The following is a 21,806-nucleotide window of genomic DNA, read 5'->3' as shown; positions in this document are numbered from 1 at the left end:
CGTTTCTAGGAGCTCATATCGTGCATTAGACGAACGTCGAAAAGTAATATTGACATATAATGAAGACAGAAAACAATAGAAAATAAAATTAATGAAATTATATAAATTTATAATAGCAAAGAATGTATAAATAACAGTTAAATCAAGGAAATAATTAAAGTACAAAAATAAATGAACACTCCTATCATGCGTTTAAGCGAATGCTCCCAGCGTGCATTTAAACCAAAGCTCCCAGTGAGCGTTTAAAACGAACGCAAAACAATTTGTAAACGCACAATAAACGATGCACGAATGCTAAAATGGGAAATTTGAACGTCTCAAGAAGTGTAACTGTGTACTGAGATTTTAGCCCATAAAGGGTACATTTGTAGGTGTGTTATTTCAAATGTAAACATATATCAGAAATGTTTGCTGTGCAAATAATTTCACCACAACCAAAATTCATAGTTGTTAGTGTAGTCTCACTCAACCTATTTTTTTTTTAAATCTGCACTTTATGTAGTTGATGGAAATAAGAAGAATTATGTGTGGGATGAAGCTTTGGCTTATGGTTGCACAAATGTATATATAATCGGATAAGATTTTAGTTTTCATAAGACAAATTTTCTTAGATCTACAGGAAATCACTACAAGATAGAGTAAATTGGAAGGTTCAATTGACCTTGGTTTTTATTATATTGTTATCAATGGTTTCTCTTTACCCTCCCAGTGTATTTAAATAAACAATGAAATGAGGGCTTTCATTGAGAGCTATTAAAGTGGAAACACTAAGTCATAAAATTCAAAACTTGACACAGAAATTATAGATTACCATTAAAATGATGATGGTGTTGTACTAGTGTGATAATGGAGTCAGTTTGTCTCAATTTTTGTTTAATTCTAGTGGACAGATTTTGTGTTATAGTGGTTGCATGTTTATGTATTAGCCACATAATGGAACTCATCCAGAAGTAGACAAATCAATACCCTGATCCATCATGTTAATGAGGAGTTTCCTTTTGTTATAGGAAATCTGATAATTATTTTTTTTTGTTTTGTTGAAATGATCAAATTAATATTAACAGGCTGCTTGCCTTTCCTACTCGAATAAAAAGTTTTTTTTGTCAACTTATTAAAAAACATCTCTTTTGTCTATCTTGAGATTTTGGTGTATTTTAATATTATACATGTAGTGATAAACAATATAGCTGGTAATTTTTGTGTGTGGTGCTATTATTTGCATATATTTTACTTATGGTCTATTTGAAAGCGACAAAATAAACTGTTCAACATTTACCCTTTGCTTCCAGTCATATTCAGCTTCACACAAAATAAGAAATGCTGGTTTATTTCGTAAACCCTTTTGTCTCAAAATTGCTGAAATCTTATCAAATTACCTACAAACAGTACAAGGTATCATTGAAGAAAACGGGAAAATAATAATTATATATCAATACTTTTGATAGAAGACTAATTGTGGTTATTCTAATTATTTAAGAGAAGATGTTTTCTTGGAATCAGGCTTAACTAATCATTGTTGAGTACCATATATCATATATTAGCTCCAGGTTATAGGTATTGGCATAGACCAAGGTTTAACAAGCTTTTAATGTTTGTAAATTATCAAGTTCAAGATCAGATTTGCAGTACCTAATGTATTGTTCATTTTTTAAAAGCAATGGAGATACTACATTCAGGAGAGCCCAAGATTTGCATGTTACAAGCTTTCAATGTTTATGCACTTGCTAGTACCAGGTCAGGTTTGCAGAACATAATGTACTGTTCATTTAAGCAATAGAGATAATAACAGTACTTTGAGGAGAGGCCATGATTAACATGTTACAAGCTTCAATGTTTATACACTTTCTAGTACCACAGGTTTGCAGGACATATACTGTTCATTTAACCAATGAGCATACTACTTTCAGGAGGTCCAGATCAGCTCTGAAAAGATTGAAAAAGCTGTTCCATACTGTACGATTTATCTCCAAATTGCGACCCTGGTGAGGCGAAGCATGGTCTTCTGTGCTGTCCAATGCTTGCTATGATATATTTATGTATTTAGATGCCTTTAGTGCTAACATTCCTAACTTCTATGTACATTTGTGTATGATGATATATGTCACATGTCTATCACATGATCTACTTGTAGTTGGTAAAGGCAACACTGGTCTTGTTGTATAAGGTTAAGCCTCATGCACATATGTAAAGGCCTAAAATATTGTGAATACTGATGAAAATTTGTTAATGACAGAAATTAGGAGTCTAGATATGTACCTTCAACTCTACTGAAGAAAGCAGTTGTTTAAATTATTCGGTTGAAATTCTTTTTTTTTTTCTGAAAACCCAGAGAAAATTCATAATTTTTTCCCAAAAAGGGGGCAAATCACACACACTTTTGAGAACAGGCTTTGAGTTACATGCTTGATTTGTAAATTCTGGCACAAAATTTTAGACCAATTGTTAAGATACTGGTAAAATTATCTAAAGAAAAAAAAGTCAAATGAGATTCTAAACAGCTTTTACGTATGTTGTATTCTGGTGTTAAAGTATTGATCTCCAGACTCCTGGAAAGTTGCCTTGAAAAGATATAATTGCTAAGGACAATTACATGGTGTCTGTAAGTCAAAAGATAGCATGTCAATAAATGCATACAAATTATTTCATTTTTTGCACTACTTGGATTTTAAATTGAGTAGATCCACCATGAATTTACCTGCATCAACTAATAGTTTTAAATTACTTATTTTGCCAACAAAAGATTTGCATTGAGCTTTTGTCAGCATATGTATTAATTTAGAGCTGAATAACCACCTTATCCTACCTACATGTAACTGACAATCATAGGGAAGTATGTTTTGATAAATTGGTAGGAAATGAAATATTTATTGACATCTTTAGATCATAGAATTCCATTGAAAGACAAACAATTAATTTTATCCAAAAACCTACCTTAGACAATGAATTGTTTTTATTTGCATGCACCATAAAAAGCGTTGTTATACTAATCTATTGCCTCAAGCCTTGTGCCATCTTCATGATTTGAATTCATTTGATTTTGAACTATTAATTTTATACACAAATGCACAAATCTTGTTTGTTTTCTGTACAGTACACATTATGTAAGGATGAAAGTTTTCACTTTTTCAGCACATTGAAATATGTACATAACTTCAAGAGAACATTATTGCTATTGGTGTCATACCAATTTAGCATGAATCTTCTTTGTATAGGAAAAAACATGGTTTTCCATTTTACTGGTAGATTTTCTTTAATTTAAATGTTTATAGCAAGTAAGATACATTTTAAATGCTCTTTAGGAAACAACCATTCAATCTTGTTTCAATGCAAAATAAAAATTCACATTGAACAACCATTGCAGGTTTATGTCTGCCAATCTGAGATATCATAAAGCTCAGGATATCAAAGGAATTACAGCTTTGATGGATGATTAGAATGAAACTTTGTATAATAACTACATCGTAAGGAACCCCAGAGAAACTAAATTATGAGTGAAATCTGGTGCATATGTGGGAAATAATTTTTTTTTAAATAATTTTAGGTTAAAAAATATATGGCGGTAGATAAAATGAATATGATTCAACTATGTCTTTGACTTTTTCTACCAAAAATGTTTATATTCTCAAAAGTAGGCAGGTTCTTTGATGTGAACACATGTGGAACTCTTACTTCATGGCAGATGAATTGATTAGGTTACATAACCAATGCAGACAATAAATCCAAACTGTCAAGATTTTCTGATGATCTGTTTATTTTTGATACTTGATATTGATATAAATGTCTTCTATTGATCCATACCTCATGTCTGATAAATAAATTGAACCTTCTAAAGAGAGATATTGTTTCTACATGTTGTTTGATTTCCTTCTCTACCAACCAAGGATTGCCTAGCTTTATAAAGAACATCCAGAAAGTAGATAGATATTTGGAGAAGAGTTTAGAAACTGCATAAATCTGAAATATTTCCTTAGATTTCCCTGTAGATGTCAGAGATGTTGATTAATGTCAATTTGATATCACTGTTGATATATCCATTTCTTCAAGCATGGGTTTTAGGTTATGACTGATATATTTTTTGAATGATTTTACTAGATTAAGAGATTTTTAAGATTGAGAAGTGTAGTGTGCATGTAATTATATCAGTATAAATTATTGTTTGAATATGAACGGAACAACTAGAAAACTTGAAAAGTTAGGGAAGAATGCACTTAATGAATGAATGTATTATAATTCTAACAAAACTCCGAAACAATAAATGAACAATTGTTATATCTTGAATGTGTCTTGTCTGCAAAAATTGTGCTGTAAAATTTTCATCCATGGTTAAAGAACCCTGATAACCTTCTGTACTCACAGCTATCAGTGTTTAATACAAATAGAATAGCATAGATTCCAATATTTTTGAAAGTTATCTTCTGTCAGAGGGATTTGTGCTTTTTTACAATTATCATAAGGTGCTGGTGCCATTTGTTTGCCTTACAGGTTTTTTTAGGGTTTTAGGTCTGTTCGTGTATATCTAGGATGAAACAGCAACTTAGAATATAATCCCTTTGTAAACAGAGTTGTTTACTGTTATGCCTGTTCTCCTTTCTGTGTAACGCTATTGTAAAACAGATATTGTCTCAACAAATAATGCACTAAGGTTTTAATCATTGTATGCCTGCCTTATACATTGTAACTTTTACTTTCATTGGTTCAAAGAAGTTGCTTCTTCTGATGCTGTGAAAATTTAAATTGCACTTGACCAAGAAACGATGGTACCCATTGATAATTATAGGCATTATCTTTTTTTTTTCAGTCGATGGTTGTGATCTTCCTTTACAAAACAGTTGACCTTGTCCATATTTTCTCCTATAAGATATTTTAATGACTACCATTAATAAGGAATGTAAAAGTTTGGTATTTATTTCATAAATCCTTGATATATGATTGATGCTACTTCACTTTTATTTCCGCTTTTAAGTCATGCATTTATATTATGTAGCAAATTGTTAAAGCCAGGGTTAAATTTGTTCAGTTGTTTGTTTAATGATTCACATGTGAATTAGATATTTGTTTTTTTTTTCATGTTTGGGAACAAAATAAAACGAGCTTAAGAAAAATAAGAAAAAAATCCTGGATCATTTAAATGATAAAAATGCAATTGAATTTTATTAACTATAAAAGCTGTATTTGCTGTTAGGTCTTGGTGCAGTATTCCAAATTTAGATCATGATATTAAGTACTCTTCCGTCTAAGAATTGGACAAAATGTATATAATGTGTGGCACATGAAGGAAAAAAATGCAGATATTTTATTGCATTAGCCAATTAATTATACCAGATAACCACCAGAAATAACCATCAAAGTGTTTGTAAAATTTGCCTTTTTAAGATATTGATAGGTCAAATTTAGTTTAAATGCACAATGGAAAAATGGTGGGAAAATTTTCCCACACTCTTTCCCTAAATAATTAGTCAAAATATATCCATGTCACAGATGCTTTAGGATAAACTTAAATAGCTTTTTGGTTGTTTTCTAGAAGTACTAAACATATTTTAGGCAAAAATGACTAAATTTGGGAAAATGATGTGCCGCCCATTGCCTCATTCTTACACAGAATGGTACTTGAATGGTTGGCCTGTTTGTCTATACACATGTAGGTTCTGTTGGGGTATAGGACTATACTTGAGTTCTTCCTTATGGATCTGACCTTATTTTCTTGAAATGAGGGACCATCATTGTCCTAACTGCACTTTAAAGTTCAGTTTCATGAGGTACCAATACCAGTGTACCTTGACTTTTTACAATTCCATATGTAATGTAAGTTTTCATGGGAAAACTTTGATGACCAACTTTGATCTAATGAGACAAGTGAACTATTGCCATAGTATGAACATTATAGTCCTCACATAAAGATATTTCTCAGTTATCGATATAAAATATGTATCAATGTAGATCTTCACATGTTACCTAAATTTGTCCATGTCTTTTGTATTCATTCAAAAGCTACAATGTATTTATGTGCTATTTGGTGAAGGTTTGTATCTTGAACTACAGCATGTGTCTTCAATATCTTTCAGGGAAGTCAGAACTGATGAATTGGTTATTTTAATCATGCTCTTGTTGTACATAGCTGTAAATACTTAAATTTTGAGACTTTCTATCCACGAAAGAATTTATTCAATATATAATTTATAAAAAAAAATTATGCAGCATTTGTAAAAAAAAAATGTATTTGCAAAATATAGATTTACCTTTTTTATAGTTGCTACCATGAATGTCCTATTTGCTGGTTTCTTCTGTTTGTCAAGAAGTCTTGATTTTTTTTGGTATTAGATCAATGATTTAATTTGAATTATATATGAAAATATTATTTTTGATACTAATTAGTTTCAGTGAGAGCTACTTCACAGTGAAAGGAGCTGCCTTGATACTACCTCAAAATGAAGTGGAGTCAACTTACACCAAAAAGATCTGTAAAAGCAGTTATGGTAATCTTTTTATTTCATTTTTGTAGGGTAAAACTAACCATAGGATATATACCTATGCTAAAGTACCATTTTGTATCTTAAACGAAGAAAGATTGAAGGGATTTTAATAAGATTTTGGAACAATATTTTTGTCATAGTAGAAGGAAGTCCCTTTCCACTTTCATTGTTTACTGATTTTTCATTGTGGAACTAAAGGACTTGAAACACAAACTGGGATGGATGGGCATATTATGTGATTAAATCTAGGTATTTGTTTGACTACCAGTAAATTATCTTGTAAATGAAAGGGGGAAAATAGATACTAACTTGCTACTCATTACCAAATTACTTTGATTTTTCAGGAGATATACAAAGCCATTTGGAATCTATGATAGCACTTCTACGTAGACAGGATACTATAGCTGTTGTAAGTTCAATGTTTTGGTACATTAAGAATCAAAACAATGCTGAGAATGCAAGACAGAGAAATGTCAGGCACACATGGGGAAGGTTAAAAAGTTAGAGAACATGAAATTCCTACCTTAAGGTGTCTGAGATTTTGTAGGCTGTATCGTCTGGTTTTGTGTGGTTCTTTTTTTCATTTATGCTAAGTATACCAATTCCAAATGCAGTGGTTGTGGCTATTCCTTGATATTTGCAAGCCATTGTAGAAATTTTCATTGAGACATTACAAACCATCTGTGTTTTTTTCTCATCTGTAGTTGAGATCTGGAAATCTCACGAAGCTAAAAATTGTCTCAAAAGTCAAAAACTACTATTACTTATTAATTAGTATGAAATAACATGGTCTTTAGTAATAGTTAATATCTTATAGTATTACATTGTTTTAGAGAAAGAAAAATGTGAAGTGTTCAAATTGCAATTGCTCTAGATCTCATTTGCTGAATGTAACATCTTTTGAAAATACTATGAAGAGCTTTATTTGTTGAAAATCAGGAAAGCAGATTTACATTTACATGTTTTTCTATTGAAATATGTGGACTTCGTGTATTAGAATAGTGAAGTTTATATTTTATATCTTCGCAGTTATTCATAATTTCATGCTGTTAAAACAAAACAGTACAAAGAGGGTTAATATTTGTCTGATCAATTGACTTGTGGTTGGATTATTTGGTGACTTTCAGCACAGAGGCATTTGATCAATGCTGCTTTGTTTCAGTGGCCTGTGAGTTAATTGTTCTCTTTATTCTGGCGGTTTATGTCATAAATCTACCTCAACTTAGTGTGTTTTTTTTTGTTCAATCTTTTGTGCATTACTATATTTTAGGCGGTAAAACTAGAAGTTAATGCCCCTGAACGACACAAATATATGGCTGTGGTATCATGTATGGGGAAACAGGACACAGAGGAGTCTGTCATTCTAGGGATAGATTTTTATGATAATAAAGCAACCATTGGACTGGTCCTGCCAATCTGGGGAGATACCCATATAGCTCTAGATGGTGATGGGTAAGATATAAGAATAGTCGTATTAGTCAGCTAATTTACATAACAAGTAAATTATATAATTATTCAATCTACAGATAATATATTTAAATATTTAAATTTCAATCGTCAGCTCAATATGAAGTTCAATCATATGATTGTTATAAAATCAAGAAAAGACCAACTCTATTCTTTGAACATCATCATTGTTTTGCTGTTATATCATAGATATTTTAGGGAAGTTTTAAAACATGTATTTTTCTGTTGTAGAGGGTTTAGTATTAAAACAGGGGGAACTACTCATATGTTTAAACCAGTAACAGTTCAGGTTATGTGGTAGGTATAGAATTATGGAGGCTGTAAGTGTCAAATGGAGAAAACATGACATGAAACAGTTATAACGACTAAGAAGTCATATTACACATAAAAACTAAAAAGTATACAGTCAAACTTCACTCTCTCGAACTGGGATGGCTTGAACACCCAGGATTTCTCGAACACAATTCAAAGTTTCAATTTTTTCTCCTATATAATCAATGTTAATAACCTTGGATTTCTCAAACACTTGGAACTGACTAGTCAGTCCATTCGGCAATAAATCATAGAGAATAACCCTCACAAACTCAAACTCGTCAGCCATTTTGTCAGCTTGGGTTATAAAGGTTGTGTGAAAATCAGAAACCCTATCATTAATTGAAGTGTCATTTTAGTTAATTACAGGTAATATTTAAGTCATCACTAATTAGATAGTTATAATTTAGCATAATACTGATTGAAGTTCGAGAATGTTCCGAAGTCAGCATGATGAAAGCATTAAGGCAAATTTAATGTCATCAAATGGTTGTCCAAACACTCAAACTCTGAAATTTTTTTTTTAAGCCAACACAGCATTTTTAATGTCAACAAATCAAAAGCAAATGACAAATATCCTAGAACTAACGAAACTTAAAGGAAGTAAGCAATTTCTAACGATAAAGTCGGACCAGCACCGAAAAATACCCGGAAATCTACGAACTTCAGTTTCTGGAGCTCCCAATAACTCAAATACATTTCAACGGTCCCTTGGAGTTCAAGCTACTGAGCTTTGACTGTATATAGAAACAAACTTTTTTTTAACTGTCTGTGGGTAAACTTAAATTATATAAAAATATAATGAGGAAGGAAAATGTTCATAACACCAAGACTCTGAAAATGGAGTCCTTACTAAAACATTTAAACCAAAATGCGCCAATTAGTTTCAGATGCAAACCTTAACAGTTGATAGTTGCATTATTTTCCAATAGCTTGATGTATATTATGGACAGAAAGAAAAACAGATCTGTAAATAAATATCTATTGCAGGTTTACCCTTCAGAGTTTAAATAAACTAGTGAAGATAGCCAGAGATAACAAGTATATATGTGGTGGTCTGTCTCATACATGGGTTTCTTACTACACTTCCAGTATCAATTCTGACATTCCAAGGATTAGTGAATGGTTGGTAGATTTCATTTGCTATGTCTCAAAAATCTGCATTATATATATCATTACACAATTAAGTAGTAATTTCTGAAATGATCTTTTAATAATTTTCAACTTGTCAGGACTATAGATGCATGTTGTAAACCCATCTTGAACTGATCAGAGACTTTATTTTACTGTATCTTTTGAAGTAAGTTCTTGTCCATATGATTTATAGATTGGATTTAGTCCTGAAGCACACAGAAGGAATATTAGCATTTTAAGGAAAATTTCATAAAGTTCATATGTTCAATGTTCTAATTCTGGATGATTCATGAACATTTTTACTTATATCTATGTATCTTATTATTGTTTCCATTTCAGGAACCTCACAGAAGACATTTTATTCTTCAAAGCAGAACCTGTTTTACTACCATCTGATGAGTAAGTATAATATTATATGACTACAAAAAATTTGTAGTCATATAGCAGTAATGATATCATGCTGTCAATGTCTGGCATCTAAAGACAGTTTGGTCTCCATACAATGATGTGAGTGTAGGTGTGTGGATATTTATGAAATTATGCCACAAATTGCTGCAAAGGAAGACTAGCATGGATTTTTGGGGTTGTGAGACGAAACATTTATGAATATGATGTCACATTGAATTTGATCAAATTCTTATCCTGTGTCAAATATTTAATCGGAATTCAAATTCAGAGCTGTATCAAGCTTAATGTGTGTGTTCATACTTGCCCAAACTGTTCAGGATTCTGCCTCTGTGGTCATATTAAGCACCATGGAAGCATTTTGTTCTGTGTAGGTGTTATTAATACATTTTTTAAGGTGACCTTTATAGTTGATTGTAGTTTGATTGTAAGTCACAGCACATACTGAAGCTCATGTGCAACAAAATATGTGATATTCTTTGTGACATTTAAAAGCATGGTAAATTTTGTGAAAATAATTAATGTTGGTACCTTTAACCATTTTAATGACTTATTTTATCTAACAAAAATGTATGCAGTGTAAAGGAGTAAACATTGTGACTTTAGGATTCTTCAAGGTAATAAACATTATTATGTTAATTGAAATTCTCAACAAAACCATAATGAATCTAACACAATTGCTGGTACAAGACAGATCAGATCTAGATATCATCTTTGATCATCATAATTATTTTTAATCTTTTTTCAGTGATGATGAAGCATTCCTTAAAAGAATCAGGGTTGAACTGAAAAATGTGATGATGAAAGAGGATCTTGATGAGGCTACATCTAAATATGTAGGTATACTTAGTACCGGTTTAGGTTTCAGTTATTGTTCATGTGTAATATTTGATATGTTTATATCACACCTCATTTTTATTCATTCATTCATCAACTAACAGTTATGTGGATTTTTTCCTAATATTTGTAGGTATTCCATTAATCTTTAGTATGTGAGTTTATGTTTTATTCCACTCCTTTGAATTTATATATGAAATTATTAGCCTTACAAAAAAATCACAACTCCCTTCCAGACTTCCTATTCTTTTTTAATATTGTTTTTTTGTGAAATCATTAGGAATCTGACAAAATGTCCAATATTGTTATGTCAGTTCAGTTTGTTTTTACCTGTGTCACTGCCACCAACAGTAAAGGCAGGTCTAGGAGCTACTCTGTTCTGTCCATTTATTCGGCCATCCATCACTCTTGAACGTATCCACTATATGTAGTCTGTAACTCAGAAAGTATTAAAGCAATATTTCCATATTGATTATATACATATTGAAGATGTGTACCTTATATTGTGGGGAAATTTGATAATTTTTTTCCTACATTTTTATTACTTACCATAGCCAATTTTAAGACACTACCAAACATATGATAGTGACTTAAAAACCAGTATTCAAATGTTCCTACATGTATTAATTGTGCTTTAGCCTATTATCTCAATTTCAAATACATGCTTCAAGTATTTTCCACAAAGTTGTATAGAATGTTTGATAATAAGAATAGTCAAGTTAAATCAATGTTTTCATACCTTTCACTCCTAAGCAGGGGTATGCTATTTTACTTTTGTCCATTTGTCTGTCAATACTTCCATCTTAACATCCATCTGTCCTTCACTCTTACAGGCACTTGATATTTTGACACAAGCTTTATGTATGTATGTAATATTAGGGGATTTGATTTTCAGGATTTAGTGACAAGACCTTTTTGACATGGTTTATATATATTGACAGTATACTAAAGTCAGGGTGTTGGGTATTGCTAGTGGGCAGTGGCTCACAGGTTTCATTTTTTCCAATCATCTACTACAATTCTTTCTTGTCTAAATTGTTGTAGCTGAGGACAAAGCTTGAAGAGCAAATGAACATGAAGTTGGACAAATGGAAAAGTTTCATTGATCAGGAGATGTTAACAATTCTTGGTCAGATGGATTCACCAACCAAAGTCAAGGACTACCTCTACTTAGGTTCAGAATGGAATGCTTCTAATATTGAAGAACTTACCCAGAATGGGTAGGTTAATTTAACACTGCATGTCCCATACCAACAAAGAAACAAAAGGTATAATATTGCTACCCCCATCCTTATGAACAATGAATTGATAATAGAGTTAACATCTGTTAATTTTAAAATGGTCATTGAATTGAATTAGCATTAACGGAGGTAATTATGATTGGAAATCCATTGCCAAAGACAATGTTGGGAACAATAAACATACAAAGAACAAGTCTTACAATACAAAAAAAGTTTTAAATAAAAATAACACAGAAAAATGAACAGTATAAACGCTAGTAAAAAATGGGGATGAACTCTGAACTCTGGAAGATTGAACAGCTTCTGCTTCATTTAAGATACCTTTTAGTTAAGAAACTACTGGCAAAAAAATTAAAGGCTAACTATTAATTCAATATTTCACTAACCAATTGTTCCATGTCAAAAAGCACAAAATTAAATTCTCATGGATAAAAAGTTACGTAAAAAACCTTTTTAATTGACCAGTAAAATAGACAAAAAGATGTGATTACCCCAACTTACTCATAATATTGATAAGTGCCCTCCTGCCTTTAATTTTTGTTTAAAGTTCATTATTTTATAGATAGCAATAATTTACTGGATGTTCCTGTGTAATAGATTTTGATAAATCATATATGAAATAAACTCATATATGTAATTTCACTCCCCCAGAATTTAAAACATGAATATCAATACCCAAATCTCACAATTTCAAAAATCTATATAATTAATAGGATAAACATTTTTTTACAATAAATAACCAAAATATGATTACTTGTGCCAAGAATGCTTGAAGATTTAACTCATGCTTGTAATAAGTTCCATGCACTCTTAAATTAAAATCCAGATGTGCTCTGGTGATAGTGATCATACATTATATTCACTATTGCCAATTAATTATCCTATTATTATTTTAATCTTAATAGTTTCAAACATCTTATACATTTTTTACAGAGTTGCTTACATTATGAATATCAGTAGAGAGATTGATAACTTTTTCCCAGGAATTTTACACTACTACAATATAAAAGAGTGGGATAGTGAAGAAACAGACTTATTGAAATATTGGGAGAATACTCATAAATTCATATCAAAAGTCAGGTAGGTGTAGAGGCACCTTAATTTGAATATCTTGATTTAAGTAAAAACAAAATCTATGTAGTCATAACAAACTGTGTTACCTAAAATAATATAGATATTTTTAGATCAGTGTGTGAAATCTTGACTGGCCAACTTCCCAAAGGTGAGTAAAAATTGCATTTGGTTAGTACTCACAAAAATGGCAAGGAATAATTTCCTGATGTATTTTTTGACCATGTAAAATACAGTTTTTGTTTGTCTTGAACATCCCAAAACATTTCTGCAAACCTGACACTTCATGTTCAGTTTGTTAAAGGCTGTACAAAGCAGGATAGTGAAATTTCATCTTGGTGATTCATCATGAATGAAAACAAAAGTGTTTCACACACTGATAGATGTAGGGCTAGAAAAACATGCTGTTATATTTAAATGAGCACACATTAATATATTTAGATAGGCTTACCTTGTCATTAAGGGTAGGTTGGTGACTATTCATCCTACTAAAAGTAAAGGTAGGTTGGTGACTATTCATCCTACTAAAAGTAAAGGTAGGTTGGTGACTATTCATCCTACTAAAGAAAATTAAAGTTACCTTAAGTCTAATGAGAATTTTGTAAGAAGATTGTGATAAATTTTTGGAAATAGTTGTGAACAAGAGTTTTGTCAATTGTATGCATTATCGAAAAGCATCTGCAGTTAAAAGTTGAATAACTATGCAAAAATACTTTTTCTTTCGCAAAACTGACATGGATTATACAGCATTAAAATGAAAAGATTCTTTGAAACTTAAGTGTTGTATTTCATTTCAGGGAAAAGAAGTCCAAGGTTTTAGTCCACTGTAAGATGGGAATTAGTCGTTCAGCTTCTACTGTAAGTTTGATATGGGTAAATTTAGGTTTGATAGGGTTAGTTATGTTTTTTTTTCTTTTTTAAAAAAGAGTAAATGGATCTTAAAACACTGAAGACCTGCTGGTTGCAAAATGCAAAATTTGTCTTGTGTGTAAACAACCAACTTGTAGTTATGGTTTATAAATTGCTAACTAACTGCACCAAAATGGTGTTTATATCAAAATTGACTGAACAAAAATCTTTGTGAAAAAAGATATGACATCATATTTAGTGAAATGTGTGCTTACGTTCCTTTGCAGTCCAAGTATGCATATATCACACAAATCAAAAGTCCAAAATGAAACTCAAATTTGAAAAGAAATTGGTGAGAAGTTACAATATTTATAGTTATTATCTAATAAACTTTGTTTAAATGTTAATAAAATATTTAAGTACTCCATGCTAGTAATTTTCCAAATTACACCGCAAGTGATCCATATATGCCTTAAATACTAATAAATAAACAAATACTATGTAGGTTCCATCAGGCACAGTGACCAATTTTATTAAATTTTATTATGTATTAAGATTTATAAACAGTTTATGCCCAAACTGCAGGCAACTCAATCTACAAAAGAAAAAACAATCTTAGGGGACAGAAAAGGACCACTAAATACATATCATAATACAAATATACAATCAAAAGAAATATAACTTCAGGAATGGCTTCTTGGTGCAACGTGTACCTACACAGAATTTGGTCACCGGCCTACTCGATACGTTTAAAATCATGCGCACTGCTTTTATACCTTGTTAGACTAATCACTCATAATTCAACCATTTTCAAATAAAGCGGGAAAATTCTTCCGTGATTGACCATACTTAAATATATTTATTATCTAATAAACTTTGTTTAAACGTTAATAAAATATTTAAGTATTCCATGCTAGTAATTTTTCAAATCACACCGCAAGTGATCCATATATGCCTTAAATACTAATAAATAAACAAATACTATGTAGGTTCCATCAGGCACAGTGACCCATTTCAACTGAACAAAGAAAGTTAAGATAACCAAAAATTATAAAATAAGATTTCTAGTAACTGATAATCGGTTTTCTAAAGATTCTGAAACATAACCATCTTTGGCTGATTCAGACTTCCATCTCCCATGTATTTTGAACATTCTGTCCGAAGTGCCATGTTTAGCAGATAAACTAGCCCCGAAGATCTAAAACTGTGTGAACGGAAGTCTTTAGAATCTAATCCAATAACTGCTAATGCTTCTTTAATCAACTCTCTAGTACGTGTATAAGATAAAAGTTGATTTTCCTTTCTTAGAATAAACGAATCAGAATGTTTACAAAAAGTAAGAGCCATATAAACAAATACATCTGAAAAAGGCTCTATCTTAACCAGCTCTAAATATTCTGACAAAAGTGTAACTGGGCACCTCGGACTATCTAACTTGGCAATAAATACATGATTGCCTTGTCTATAACACTCTGTTTTAGCACGTTCTAAAAATAGATCTACATGATCGGATTTAAAGCTAATATTACATCTTTTCAATTTAGAAACTTCATTAAATCTGAGGAAGCCAAAAAACGACAAAAAGCAAATTCTCAAGGTGTGACGGCCGTACAAAACATTAAAAAGCTTAATTAATGACTCTTCATCTACAGATTTCTTTTTCTGAATAGGTCTATTAAGTGTCCGCTTTGAAGTTTCTATAACACTATTAACTATGGGCGAAGGACGGGGGTTCTTGACCTCGCTAAGTTATGTACCCAATTTATACCATAGAAAGCCGATTCAACAGAACTAAAATGTGATTTACATTGCATTAAATGTTGAAGGTAAAGACTGACATATAGTTCTTCTGCAGGTAAAACTGATTTAATCTCTGGGTATTTTTCTGTCCATGTTACAAAGTGTTTGAAACTGTTTGCATATTTCACAACTGTGTTTTCAGCTTTAGAGTTGTGCACAGTATGTCGAAGTTTAGCTACCAAATTATGAAGTTCTGGATGAACTAAGTCTCTTGAATCTGACCAAAACCTGGTAGAAAAAATTATCTGCAAAAATCTAAATATTTATATAAATTATATAAAATATATGATAATTACCTGATCATTTAAAAAACCAATCCTGTGACTGGTTCAAAACTAAAGGAAGGTTTAGTGACCTCATTAAACCCAGTGGTTGTGGTAACAGTCCAGTGACCAAATAACACCATCAATACACAATTATCACCCATGTGAGTATCCGTCCAGTGACACAAAAGGCAATCCAGTGATCCTTTAATTTCTATCAGGTAATACTGAAAAATAAACAGCTTCTGTCAAAACGTGTTATTATAAGGCATTTAAACGTATTGCTAACACTAATCCTTTGAAAGTCCTGTTAGCAAAAATTGAACTTGTGTTACATCCAGCGACGAAAATGCCATCAAATTCGCTATATTCAAGTACATCCGGTACATAAGGTTTTCATCTCCGGCGAAAAAATCAAAGGCCAAAATGGGGCTGAAATTCATTTTGGCACTATAAGCGTACCTGTTGCTTTGCATTTGATCAAGTGATTAATGCATTTATTAACTAAGGAAACCGGAGGAAAAAGCCAATTATTTTCACCATCCCAGTGGCAAGTAAAAGCGTCAACCACTGATGCACCGGGATTCCAAAATAGGGAGCTAAATTTAGATGTCTTCGCATTATCCATATCAAAGTCAATAATTCTCGACAAATTATCCGCCCTTTCATTCAAATCTCTTGGAATCCAATTCAAATGAATGGAAATGTTATTCACATTACAGCAATTGAAAATATCTAAAGCAATCTGTTGCAAAGCTGGCTCTTTACTGCCTTTCTGTACTATACTGACTGCGTTCTGATTATCAGTATAAAATGTTACCACGCTGTTTGCTAGAAATTTAGAAAAAGCTAAAATACACAACTGAATGGCCTTAATTTCTCTCCAAGTGGAGCTTTTCCCAGATTCATTATCAAGCCACATTTTATGCATGACCAAGCTAGAATCTTTAACGTACCCTGCGGCACCTGTATCACTAGTATCTGTAAACACATGAAACTCTGAACATGAATTTAAAAGATCTTTAGAATTCAAACACCTCAAGTTTGAATTCCAAAATGCTACTTCCTGCAAACAATTGGGATGTAAATTAATATTGTCATATTGATCCCAAAACTCTCTCTTACTGATGACCGAAAACATACATCTGGTCATAATTTGAGTTACATTACCTAGAGCGGGAGTCAAAGAAATTATCTTTCCAGTGATTTTTGCCAAGTGTCTTATTTGAATTCTACCATACAGACCATATAAAAAGGAAATTAGCTCAGATATTTTCTTCTCTGGTATATACAACTTACACTGCACCAAGTCCCAGTAAAAATATAATATTTAACCTCTTGATTTTGTTCCCATGCAAATCCTAAATAAGTCTGGTAAGTATCAAAAATATCTACATGATGGTAACCTGATTTTAAGTCAAATTTAAACCCTTAACAATTAAGTGATAAATACTGTTGCATTGTCCTCCAATCTTCAAATTTCATACTGCTTACCTGAATATATTTATTAACATGTCTTAAATTTAGAATTAATCTATGTTTGCCTCTGGAATTCACTGAAACTGACAAAGGACTTATAACATGAGGTTTAAAAGTTACACATTTAACTAATCCGCCTTGAACAAGATCGAAAATAGCATTGTCAACAAATTTACAGTGTTCAAAAGCAGAACAATTATTTCTAAGGTAAATAATTTCCGGTTGACTTAATAGAAGAATTTTATATCTGTCTCTAATAACATCTAAAATAAAGGGGGAGGCACCAATATTCTCCCAAAAGTTTATAGACTGTCTAAGTCTACCTTTAACACAAATATCTTTTACACCAGATTCATACTTATAAAAAGATTCAAATAGATCAAGGTTTTGTACCTGTAGTTTGTCCATCTGCCTTTGTACCTTAGTTGGAGGTCCCTCGTTCGTTCTGGTTGATGTTTCTGGTCTCCTTTCTACAGCTACAAGCCCAGTGCCTGTAAAAACCACAGGCATGACACTGGTCGGTAGGTTTTGCCCTGTTTCACGGGGTAACAAAGTGTTGCCCACTCCCGCGAAAGGGCTGGTTATTAGCAGGAACATTAACAGCATTCGTAGGAACTTGTGAGGCAGGACCCGCTGCTTCTGCTGGCCTTTTACATACATTTCCAGACTTTTTATCAGTTTTCGAAGCTTTCAACTTCTTAACCGCACGATTATCTGCTGCACGGATCTTCTTCTCATCCTCGGAATCACTGGCGAGGTCGTCCAAAAGATATTCCTGGACGGTCTTCCAGCCTCCTTCACTTTTGTCCGCAATATGGATCAACTTGTTTCTCTTTTTTATCAGCGAGAGGGATTCTTCAAGAATTGACTCTGCTTTCGGCAAGCGCTTCTTGTCAATATAACGTAAGGCCCGCTCAATATTATCTAGCAGATCAGAATTAAATTCAAAGTGAATTTGGTGTCCCTTAAAGTTAAAGTTGGTGTCAACTTTCTTGACTTTCTTAGCAAGTGAGCTAGTAGTTTCTTGGAAGTTACTTTCTATACCGGCGAATTTAGAGTTCATATATGTTTTCATTAAAGATAAAAGTCGGCATTGGTCACTGATTCAAGGTTTGCAGAAACAGAGTTCATATATGTTTTAATTAAAGATAACAAGTCCGCATTGGTCACCGATTCAAGGTTTGCAGAAAAAGAGGCGTTTACTGTATTATCTCAAGTTACCTCAAGCTCTTCTCTAATGTCGAGTTCAACTTCTGAGTCGGACATTATACAACCTTAACTTCAGTAATGGCTTCTTGGTACAAGGTGTACCTACACAGAACTTGGTCACTGGCCTACTCTATACGTTTAAAATCATGCGCACTGCTTTTATACCTTGTTAGACTAATCACTCATAATTCAACCATATTCAAATAAAGCGGGAAAATTCTTTCGCGATCGACCGTACTTAAAATATATTTATTTTGCTTAACTTGATCACAAAATGTAATCCCCAACCCTAAAAGAAGTTCTGCATCTTTCAGAAGACAGACTGCTTCCTGTTTTAAGCTGATTAACTCATATTAATGTCAATGTCTTTTACGATTTTTTTTCTTAAAGGTTTTGGCCTATCTTATGAAGGAATATAACATGACCAGACAAGAAGCTTATGACATGGTTAAGGAGAAGAGAAGTTGTATCATGCCTAACAAATCATTCTGGCACCAGCTGGAAACATATGAAGGCATACTTAGTGCTAGGTTTGTATTATGTACTTTGAAGCTGGGTATTTCTCTGCTCCTGACTAATAGGAGGGTCTAAGGTTTTGATCTGGCACCGTCTGTTTTTCACAGGCACTTTGTTGGCCATTGAAAATAGCAAAAATAATAAGACTAGGAAAAATGTCCATGTTGCCAGTATCTGTTCATGTTTTAGATAGTGAGTGGTCAGAATTCATTTCTGAGATAATAAGGTTTTTCTCCAATGGATCGTACATTTTGATTTATGATGTTAAAATATTTATATTTATAGCAACCAAAGACATATCTTCAAACAAAGGTCTGAACTGAATATGGCTGAAAAGGCCAAGGACTCCCAGAAAGATGAGGTAGATTCTGGCGAGAATTTTTTAGGGATGCCTCTAGAACACTGGACAAAGGAATTTGATGAAAGTTACTCTGACGTTTTTCTTAAGGATCCACAAGGTAGGTCTTAAGGTCTGGCTCCTGGTAATAATAAAGAATTTAAGGATGGGTTGTTGGCTTCTGTACATAGACATTGAGATAGCAAAGGATATACATTTTATAATGTTAAACAGCTGACTGTTTTGTTTACCAATACATCATAGTTAATTTGTTGAGTATTTCAACATCATTTTGTCTTTAATGTTGAATACAGACAAAGCCAACTTTCAAAAATATCATTTTTAAATGTGTTGTTCAAATAGAAAAGCTTATTTATTTTTTAAAGGCATTATCTACCCCCAATATTTCATTGAATTTTCCATAGATACAATACAAACCAACAAACTACAGAAATGTACATAAGCTCCTTCAAAGGATATTAGGCCAATTTTGATGCCTACCTTAATAATGAGTCATTGTATTATACATTGTGTAAGTTTCTGTGAAAGTACCTACTTGACCTCGTGGTTACCAATTTTTTTGGTGGATTCTTGAATTAGTGGTTTGAAGTACACACATCATAGAAATGTCCTTTTCGTTGGGAACCAAATTTCTTGGTCTGGCCTAACCAAAAAAAAAAAACTACGAAAATTAGTACCCCACAAACAATAGTACTTTCACAGTAATCAGTTTGTTTTAAATGCCAAAGCATTTCTTTTTGGTTTTAGGATGATATGATAAATTATGAACTCGGACTGTATATTTTACAGGTTGGAGTTACGGAGGCTAAACTTCATATATTATCAGTGAAGAACAAGATAACAAAACCCTGTATTATTTACATGTATTTGTATATGGTTCTTCTTTGGAAAATGTCAGTATTTTATATCCTTCAGATATATAATCTTTGTAGATTCTTGCTCCATTGACATTGATGAGATAGCCAGTAGTTCTAGAAGTGCTGATTCTAATGAAGAGTTTTATCCTGATCTACCATCTCCACAGCCAGAGGGAGCCACTGGTGGAGCTCCATACATTGAAGATTCTGAAGCTTCAACATCTTCAGAAGAAGACGTAGATTTGACAGATTTATCTCATACACCAAAGAGTCTCTCAGGAAAAACAAATGTATGTCCAACACAGAAGTGCCCAAATGAGAAGACAAATTCATTTCAATTTGACAATAAAAAATCACCAAATAAAATGACAGGTAGTGACCTTGACATTGCTAACATTGAAGATGACAGTGCCCTTGAGCATGATAAACATATAGAAACAGGCATTTTTGGTGATTTTGGAGTAAAACAACATTATCTAAAGGAAAATATTCCTTGGAGTGCTGGAACTGTCAAGAAGACTAAAGAAGATATAGAAAGTAAGGCTAAATCTGTGGACTCTGATTCAGGGTCCAGACCAGAAAGTGTATCAGAATGTAGGCAAAGGACAGATTCAACTTCTAATCAAAAAGAAGATGTTGATCGTAAGATTGAAGAAGTTTTGACAGATGAGACTAAGTCTGAAAACTGGATGCAGGCAATAGACGGTGCTACTGTAACTGAAACTAATGTTGATAAAATTCACAATGAAAAGTCAAGTAATGAAATAAAGAATCGAAAGCAGCGGCCTACTTCAGTTTATGATGTAGAGGATATCCATCTTCCACCTGGTATTGTGAGAAGGACTACACAGGAAATTGAGGAGAAAAATAGGTTTGTATTTATTTTCAAATGTATGAGTATTGTCTCTTTTAATAAAAAAATTGATATAAATTGCAACTCTGTTGACTGAAAAAAATGATTGAATAAGTAATGGTTTGTGTCTTTTGTGCTTTCTGCAATAAAATACAAAATATTTTCATAATTATTTATTATGCGATCATCACCTTAATATACAAATAAATACCAGGTGTCAAATATTTGTGCGCATGTAGATTTTTGCCTGTATATTTTAGGCCATGCCCATAATTATCTTAGATAATACAAAGTTGGGGTTTCCGTTGACTCAAAGCATTCTGTGAAATCTGATGATGGGTTAAGTGTAATTAAACAAATTCTTCCTGTGTTTAAAAACAATTTTATCACTTTCCATTGCAGGATTTAAACAATTTTAGGGTATTGTTGAAAAATTCAGACATTATGTGTTTTTTGTGCAGAATGTGACACATGCATGGTAAAGCCTCACATTTTGCCTCTTCCGTAACTTAGTGCACGCTGTATTTTTAGACCTTTACATCTCATCGTCTGTCATCGACGTCCGTAAAGTTTTTAAAACATCTTCTCTGAAACTACTCAATAGATTATAATCAAACTTTGCATGAATGTTCCTTAGGGAGTTTTTTTATAATCCTTGTGTGGTGATTTTTGATCTTGCAAAAAA

The 21,806-nt window shown here is 32.3% G+C and overlaps 2 protein-coding genes across 10 annotated transcripts in view; one reads left to right on the top strand and one right to left on the bottom strand.

The window, feature by feature from the left end:
- The window catches only part of LOC148606911 (uncharacterized), a 40,512-nt gene that overhangs the window by 11,602 nt on the left and 7,104 nt on the right, over nucleotides 1-21,806 (top strand). For 4 of the 9 annotated variants that reach the window (XM_088545678.1, XM_088545687.1, XM_088545683.1 and 1 more), the window contains 14 exons: nucleotides 1,908-1,982; nucleotides 6,373-6,473; nucleotides 6,815-6,879; nucleotides 7,741-7,922; nucleotides 8,169-8,234; nucleotides 9,240-9,374; nucleotides 9,723-9,782; nucleotides 10,537-10,624; nucleotides 11,670-11,845; nucleotides 12,800-12,946; nucleotides 13,735-13,795; nucleotides 18,928-19,067; nucleotides 19,339-19,511; nucleotides 20,344-21,139. In XM_088545678.1, the coding sequence (XP_088401804.1) occupies nucleotides 1,908-1,982; nucleotides 6,373-6,473; nucleotides 6,815-6,879; nucleotides 7,741-7,922; nucleotides 8,169-8,234; nucleotides 9,240-9,374; nucleotides 9,723-9,782; nucleotides 10,537-10,624; nucleotides 11,670-11,845; nucleotides 12,800-12,946; nucleotides 13,735-13,795; nucleotides 18,928-19,067; nucleotides 19,339-19,511; nucleotides 20,344-21,139 (2,265 nt within the window). The remainder of the gene's footprint in view (nucleotides 1-1,907; nucleotides 1,983-6,372; nucleotides 6,474-6,814; nucleotides 6,880-7,740; nucleotides 7,923-8,168; nucleotides 8,235-9,239; nucleotides 9,375-9,722; nucleotides 9,783-10,536; nucleotides 10,625-11,669; nucleotides 11,846-12,799; nucleotides 12,947-13,734; nucleotides 13,796-18,927; nucleotides 19,068-19,338; nucleotides 19,512-20,343; nucleotides 21,140-21,806) is intronic. The other 5 variants (XM_088545679.1, XM_088545682.1, XM_088545684.1 and 2 more) reach the window with 3 other exon arrangements.
- On the bottom strand, nucleotides 17,867-18,723 carry LOC148606912 (uncharacterized). Its single transcript, XM_088546018.1, has 2 exons — nucleotides 18,713-18,723; nucleotides 17,867-18,428 (listed from the first exon to the last, which is right to left on the bottom strand). The coding sequence occupies exons 1-2, from the start codon at nucleotides 18,721-18,723 to the stop codon at nucleotides 17,867-17,869; spliced, it is 573 nt and encodes a 190-aa protein (XP_088402144.1).

The sequence above is a fragment of the Perna viridis genome, chromosome 9, assembly GCF_037379345.1.
Source record: "Perna viridis isolate PV_CMFRI_1.1 ecotype Kerala chromosome 9, ASM3737934v1, whole genome shotgun sequence".
In the NCBI taxonomy this organism is placed as follows: domain Eukaryota; kingdom Metazoa; phylum Mollusca; class Bivalvia; order Mytilida; family Mytilidae; genus Perna; species Perna viridis.
Note: the sequence above shows the minus strand (reverse complement) of the source record. Positions and strands in the feature narration are given on the sequence as shown.